The 8,041-nt window shown below is 34.4% G+C and overlaps 1 protein-coding gene across 1 annotated transcript; it reads left to right on the top strand.

The window, feature by feature from the left end:
• The first annotated feature begins 442 nt into the window (after nucleotides 1-442).
• LOC110419344 (putative potassium transporter 13) lies at nucleotides 443-5,908 on the top strand. The gene is made up of 10 exons (XM_021432347.1): nucleotides 443-736; nucleotides 2,030-2,261; nucleotides 2,335-2,583; nucleotides 2,736-2,786; nucleotides 3,123-3,383; nucleotides 3,475-3,527; nucleotides 3,758-3,872; nucleotides 4,197-4,451; nucleotides 4,547-5,069; nucleotides 5,186-5,908. The coding sequence occupies exons 1-10, from the start codon at nucleotides 689-691 to the stop codon at nucleotides 5,619-5,621; spliced, it is 2,223 nt and encodes a 740-aa protein (XP_021288022.1). The 5' UTR covers nucleotides 443-688; the 3' UTR covers nucleotides 5,622-5,908.
• Nucleotides 5,909-8,041: the final 2,133 nt, after the last annotated feature.

Raw genomic sequence — 8,041 nt, 5'->3', positions numbered from 1 at the left:
ATAAAATCTAACATGTAAATAACAACTAACATATATATATATATATATAATTGATTAGGAAGGTTAAATAATAATTATTAAAAATAATATCTTTAATAACTTAAGTGGCCATTGACCGAGTTGATCCTACATAATTTGTTTCGGTGCATTTGTTGCGATAGGAAGTATTTTGGTCTGCCCTAGTGGATGGTTTGGAGTTAAAACTCAATGAAATTATAGTATTTTGCTGTATATGACACAAGGAAACAATGAACAAAAAGAAAAAAAGCTGTACTTTGAAATGGCAAAAATGAGATTTATCCTTTCGGTTCAGGTTTTAGTAACCACCGTATCATGTGGGGATCCAGGAAGGTCATGCAACGGACCTTTCTTTGGGCTACCTTTGACTCTTTCCATTTAACTGCATGCCTTTACAAAAACTCACTCTCCAAACTTCCTTTTCGCTGTCTCTCTCATCCGATTCCTTTAATGGCGATGTTATCATCCCAAGAGAATCAAAGTTCTGGACACTGTTCATTAACTCATCTTCTCGTTTGTTTCCTTACTTTCTGGGGTGTCTTTGATGTTCTGAAATGAGCAGCTTTGATTTTAGTCACCTTTGAGTGTTAAGATATATAATTCGAATAAAAAAGGCTTTAAGTCGTCCTTGAAGTTCATAAGGAATTCAATATCAACTCTCCAACTTCTGATGAGTATGGAATCCGAGACTGGTTCAACAACCCAGGTCTCTCGACTGGTAAGTTCAGTCTGCCTCTGTTTCCACAGTTAAGAATTTCCATACAATTCTATCGTCTGTTTGGTTCCTGAGAAAGTTAAAAAGAAGAAGAAAGGAAAAAAGAATGAAGGTTTGGGTTCTTGTTTTGTTTCGTTTTCTTTGGAATAAATCTAAAGACTTGTTAGTCTACTCTAGTGGTTGCATTCACATTTGTTGTATTTTTCTTCATAATCAGAGACCTCTTTTTACCTGCCATCATGTTTATATATATATCTTTTGATATCATTGTGAGGATTCTGGTGTAAATCTATGGCTTAATTTTTACTGAACTGCTTGCATGTTCAAATTAGATTTGCTTTCAACATGGTTTGTCTTATATTACATTATGAACTGATAGCAAATTAATATTATCTTGTTGGTTGAGGAATTTCTTCATCTTCATCTATGTACTTTGGTTCCTATTATTCCTTTGACTTCAATTTCTGTTTCTTAAAATTTTATCATCAGGATTTACATTTTGGTTCTTCTTCTATCCAATTCACAATTTCAATTCCACCTTAACTGACATAATTTATCAAACAGCAAAATCATATTTTTTTCGTATAATATTTTAAAAAATATTTAAATTATTGAAAAAATTTAAATAAATTTTTATTTTTCTATTATATTCAATCAAATTTATATATTTATTTTAAACCGAATAAACTCTCATAACTAATAAATTAATAAATTAATTGTAGTTAGTTAAAATGTAACTTCAATTTATGCTATGTGATGTTGATGTAGTACATTAACTTATCATATTAAATGATGATATGATATATTCATATTAAAAAATGATATTATTATATGATATTTCATCTTTCACGTCAACCTCCCATCAGTATAAAATAATAAATATATTTTAATTAATGATAATTATTTAAATTTTAATTATAAAGATATATTTGATTTAAAATAAAAATATAAAAATTTATTAAAAAGAATAGAAAAATAAAAATTTATTTAAATTTTTTAAAACAGTTGAAAGATTTTTTTAAATATTATGCATGACCTTATTATATTGTTATTAAATTGCGCGGTTTGACTTTAATCACGCAGAAGGCAAAGGAGTTTGGAATGTTAGATATGTCTCGGTTCAATAAACTTCAATTATGCAAATTCCTTTACTTTGCGTGGTGGTGCGAATGGATGGTTAATCTAATTTTCATTGTGATGCTACCATCTCTATATTTATTATGCGATCAATAGTATATATAGAACTGAATCACTATTTCTATTAATAACAGTTGCTTTCTTATTCATCTCTGCCAGAAATTCTACAGGACTACTCTCTGTCTTGCTTACCAGAGTTTCGGGGTTGTCTATGGAGATCTGTGCACATCTCCTATATATGTCTATAAAAGCACATTCTCTGGGAGATTGCACCCGTACAGAGAAGACCATGAGATTTTTGGGGTTCTTTCTTTGATTTTCTGGACTTTGACAATCATCCCTCTTCTAAAGTATGCAGTCTTTGTATTAGGTGCCGATGACAATGGTGAAGGTGCCACACTAATCCCATCACCTATGCTTTCCAGCATTTTATTGCTTTATTGAACATAGTTGATCTTGAGCAGGAGGAACCTTTGCCTTGTACTCATTGCTCTGCCGACGCTCAAGGATGGGCCTTTTGAATGCTGCCAATGTAGCAGATGAGCATGTATCCACTGACAAGTCTGAAGAACCTATTGAGGACACACGAACTAGTTTACTCATAAAACAGTTCTTTGAGAAATATCATAGCTCTCGGGTTGTTCTACTACTCGTCGTTCTCCTTGGAACAAGCATGGTTATTGGTGATGGAATCCTCACTCCGACTATGTCTGGTATGAGCATTATAATTTCAATTATTCTGGCTCTTCCAAGTGATTTTTTTCCCTACTCTTTGATTTTTCACATTCGGCATTTTGCCCTCTATGTCAATTGAATTTGTGGTAAACTTGCTGACTAGACAGGTTTACTTGATTTTGTTTTTCAGTCCTCTCTGCAGTCTCTGGTTTACAGATTAAGTTCACAGATTTAAATGAGAGTAAGTTCAATCAGAATAAGTTTTTTCTTCTGTTCCACATCTGAATTCCTGAGTACAAATGATGAAAATAAAAGCACTTGAACATCTGTTATTATTTATTTTTACTTGATCGTGCTTTCTTCTTTAACACCTCCCCCCCTCCCTCCTCCCATCTGTTTAACTATGACTTCATTTTCTATGGATTTGCAATGCTTAAAAATTGTGATTGGATTGAATGGAAGAAAAATTTATATCTGATAAAAAGTTCCATGACAGCCAAAATTGCTTCTATATTCCATATATGACCACATGTGGGGTTTTTTGGTGATCTTCTTCTAATATGTTCATACTTGCCAGATCATACAGTGTTCTTTGCCTGCGTCATCTTGGTTGGCCTTTTTGCTCTTCAGCACTATGGAACACACAGAGTTGGGTTTCTATTTGCTCCAATATTGATAGGTTGGCTTATATGTATTACTGGAGTTGGCATTTACAACATATTCCACTGGAATCCTCATGTTCTTTGTGCTGTGTCACCACACTATATTTACAATTTCTTCAAGAGAGCTGGAAAAGATGGATGGAGTTCCCTTGGAGGCATTGTCCTTTGCATTACAGGTGTATTTCAGAGAAAGACCATAAATTTTTGTTGTTTCTGACAGGAACCTTCTTTTCGGTAAGCCTGAATATACTATGGTTTCTCTTTCAGGTGCAGAAGCATTGTTTGCTGATCTTGGTCATTTCTCTCCGCTTTCTGTCAGGGTACTTATTGTTTCCTTCCTTCTATCGTATGACGCTTTGATACGTTTTTGAAAAGTTAGACAATATGATTTCAAAGAGTACTGCTTCTACTTTGTGCTGCCAATTTTTATGATTGACTACCAGCTTCCAGTTGTAAGAAATCAAAATTATGCTGTCAGTTATCCTTTCTGCTTTGTAGTCTTTTATTTCAATAACAGCTTTCCTTTTTGCTAATACAAATGGAATGACAGATAGGCTTTACAGCAGTTGTTTATCCTTGCTTAGTTCTAGCATACATGGGTGAAGCTGCTTATCTCTCCAAGCATAGAATGAATCTTCAAAGTAGTTTCTACAAGGCCATTCCTGGTAAGCTTGAAAATTATATTATCTCCACCACTGCAAGAGAACTTCTTTGCTTTCCATGTTGAAGCTTAATATATATTAAACATGATGACTTTATTTAGTAGAAGAATAGTTATCCGATTGTTGGACAAAATCGTGAATCTTCATCCGAGAAATGGTTCACCTTACAAGGACACAAATCACTTGCTTCATTTCTAAACTAAAGTAACAAATAAAGGCATCATTAGATGTCACATTGGCATTTTGGATCTATGTCCATGCATGCATAAGTTTGTGCAAAAATAATCTGATTTTTTGTTTCTGCTGTGTTTCTTCCTTTGCTTCTAGAGGCTGTATTTTGGCCAGTGTTTATTATTGCCACTCTTGCAACGGTAGTTGGAAGTCAAGCAATAATCTCTGCTACATTCTCCATCATCAGTCAGTGCAGGGCACTAAGTTGCTTCCCGCGTGTGAAGATAATACACACATCACAGCAAATACATGGACAGATATACATACCAGAGGTAAACTGGACGTTGATGATGCTATGCCTGGCTGTTGTTAATGGATTTAGAGACACTGACATGATTGGCAATGCATATGGTTTGTGACTTCTTGCCTTATCCTTCTCTATATCCTTCATTTTGCTTGCTCTCTAAGCCAACAATTTGCTTTCTTCTTTGTTTTTGTTTGCACAGGCCTTGCTGTGATTACAGTCATGTTTGTTACAACCTGCTTGATGTTTTTGATCATCATTACTGTGTGGAATCGAAGTGTTTACCTGTCATTATTGTTTGTACTAACCTTTGGATCTGTGGAACTGCTTTATTTTTCTGCATGCCTTGCTAAAGTACACAAAGGGGGATGGCTTCCCCTTCTTGTCTCTGCAGTAATCATGTCTCTAATGGCAATCTGGCACTATGGGACTTCAAAAAAACAATCGTTTGAGTTGGACAATAAAGTATCTTTGGATAGTTTTCTTGCTCTTGGTCCAGGCCTTGGAATAACAAGGATTCCTGGAATTGGCCTAGTTTACTCCAATGTTGTCTCCGGTGTTCCACCAATGTTTGCACATTTTGTGACAAGCTTTCCAGCATTCCATCAGATTCTCATCTTTGTGACCCTGCATAATGTTATGATTCCAAAAGTTCCAGCCGATCAGCGCTTCCACGTTGCTCGGGTTGGCCCACATGAATTCTGTTTTTACCGGTGTATTGTAAGGTAATTGTTAATCAAATTCCTCAATCCACGATTCTAACATAAGCTACTAAGTACAAGTTATTATCTTCAGATTACTATTACTATTACTTTTATCATGAATACAACACAATGGATAGGTTCGGATACAAGGATGTTGGTGATAGCTATGACTTCCAAACCAAGCTGATTGAAAATGTCTCAGAGTTTCTGAAACGCGAGTCCATTAATGAAGAATTTGCAGCCACAGGGCAATCACCACTTCCTGTCAAAGATGCTGGTACAATGTGTTATGAGATCATTGCTGGAGGCGCTGGTCGAAGAAGGCAAGCAGCTGGATGGAAAATGTCTCGATCCAGTAATGAAGTGCAGGAGCTAATGGAAGCAAAGGAATCTGGGGTGTCTTACATGATGGCAAACACTCATATCAGAGCCAATGAAGCATCTTCTTTCTTGAAGAAATTTGTAATTAACATAATCTACGGGTTTATTAGACGTAATAGTAGGCGTCCTGCAGTTGCACTGGGGATTCCTCACACTTCCCTTCTCGAAATTGGTATGCTTTACCAGGTTTAACCACAGCTCAGAGGAAATAAGCAACTTGTTTCCATCAAAGCTGCGTTTAGAATTACATAAATAGGTCTGTTTCACCTCTCATTGTAAATATGGTTATAGATCAGTCTTACAAGGTACAGGTTTTATTGTGTTCTGAAAAAATGGAGTTAACTGCAAGATCAGTTTACATTGAAGGAAAAGATCAAATGTGCAAGAATTTTCCAGACATTGTTAAAAGTTACCTGTCTTGTGTTGATATTCCCATCCTAAAATTCCAATTGTAGTTTCCCTGGTACAATATATAGAAAATTAAAGAAACAATTGGTTTGTATATGACATGTATGAAATGACGAAGCATATTGCAGAAGGCAACCATGCTAGAAGAAGGTTTTGCCAAGCAACTATTGCCCGACCACTCACAATGTTTCTTATAATTCTGGATGTTCTTAGTTCTGACCCTCTACTCTTTTCCATTGGAGGTTTAGCTATATTGATTGCCTATGTCTCTCTTCCACCCTTATTGGGATTGTTTTTTGAACTTTTCCTTTTATTTAGGAAAGAGAGATTGAAATTTAATTATTTAAGTAGAAGGATCATGTATTAATTAATGAATCAAATAATTAAATATATAATTATTTTTTAAAATTTTTATTAAAAAAATATCTTTATAAATTTTTTATTTATAAGTATACTTATTTTAATATCATAAATTTTATATTAATAAAAAATGTGATAAATTTTAATATGTGTGTTTTGAATTAAAATTATGAACTAGTAAGAACGGCATAAAGTTAGCTGTAGTAGAGTACACCTTCTCGCGGCAGGATCTAATCTTGACAGGCAGGCTAGGTTTAGCCATCTTGTGGCTAAATCCGACCTTGACAGGTTGAAGAAGGCCGACTCATGGCTTTATCTAGTCTAGCTAGGTCCTGCTGTCCAGCTGCCAAATCCAACCTTGTTGCGCCAAAGTTGGGCCACTGTGTTGGTGTTGTGGGTGGTCCACCCAAGCAGGAGGACGCCTTAATCTAGCCTCCCAAGGCCAAATCACATGTAAAAGGTTGTTTTGGAGTTTTGGTGTTATGTATGGTTATTTTGGAGTTTTCTTACTCTTAAGGATCATCAAAGCATGGCACTACATTTGTCTCATGGCAATGTAAGATAGTTCATACAAGTAAAATACTTGGATTAATCACAACAAATAAATAAAATATTAAGAAATTGTGAGAAATAACTCTCTTAATAAGCTAACTTAAAAAATTGATATTCACTATAATTTTAACATTTTTTAAATAATTTTTTACATGGCTTGATAAGAATACCCTTTAAAATATTTAATCCAAATTAAATGATCTCGATTTCTTTCTCCTCTCTCGCTATTTATATAAAAATTTTAAAATTAAATCTCGATTTAGCTATTTCACCGTCTAACTTTTCAACGCCATTAGGGTTTATATTTTTCCGTCCAACTCTCCAACGCCATCAAGGTTTATATCACCATCTAACTTTTTCACCATCCCAAAGTGCAGAGATAACATCAAGGTATTTGTTATGAGTTCTTGCGTTTATTTTGTTATATTCATAGAACGCAAAAGTTGATGAAAAAATTATATGACTTTGGAAACTTAAATCTGCTTAAGAGTAGTGAAATCAATCAGTTTATAGATGATGCGTGAATATTTGTTAGACATTGCGTCATTGGATAGTAAAGTCTGTGACTAGATATTAGGCATTGCATGACTGATTATTAGGAATCGTAACCTATTTATTTGGCATTACGCGACAGAATATTAGAGAATACAGGACTAGGTATGAGGCATTGTGAGATTAGATTTTAGGAATTGTTTGATTAGTTTGTAAGCATTACATGACTGATTTTTAGTAATTGCGTTGCTTTATCTACCTAATGCTGAAGTTGACTATCTACTAATTTAGAACCCTTAATAAAAAATTTTGTAAAATTAGAACAGAATTAGGAATGCTTAATAGCCAATTCAACCACCTTAATTCCACTTATATTGGTGTAGAAAACCAACCAGTTTCAGCTGACACAGGACTTTATAATTTTCTTTAAAGCACTTAATGCATCGATTTACGAACTAACCTTATTCATCAGAAAACAAGCCTAAAACCATTGAACACCCTTTCATGAGTCAGCATTCGTGCCTATAAATAGAGGGAACCATTATCCATTTTAATCAAAATCATATGAAGGAAAATCTAAAAATTCTCATGGCTTTCAAACGTTTTAAAGGCGAAACTGGGAAAGGGGGTTGCTATTGAAAAGGAAGATATCCTCGACAATGTTGTAGCATATTTGGTCAAGTTGATGGAGCAAATTGAGAACGTGGAGAAGGACATGCGTGGGTTGATGGATAAGGTGCTGCTTAAGACAAAAGTCTTGAAGATAGAAATTCTAGGCAATAACAAGATTCTAGCTAAAA

This window comes from Theobroma umbraticum, unplaced genomic scaffold, assembly GCF_002168275.2.
Source record: "Theobroma umbraticum cultivar Fairchild unplaced genomic scaffold, ASM216827v3 scaffold_67.0, whole genome shotgun sequence".
Lineage (NCBI taxonomy): Eukaryota > Viridiplantae > Streptophyta > Magnoliopsida > Malvales > Malvaceae > Theobroma > Theobroma umbraticum.
The sequence above is the reverse complement of the archived record's forward strand: the minus strand, read 5'-3'. Positions and strand labels throughout refer to the sequence as shown.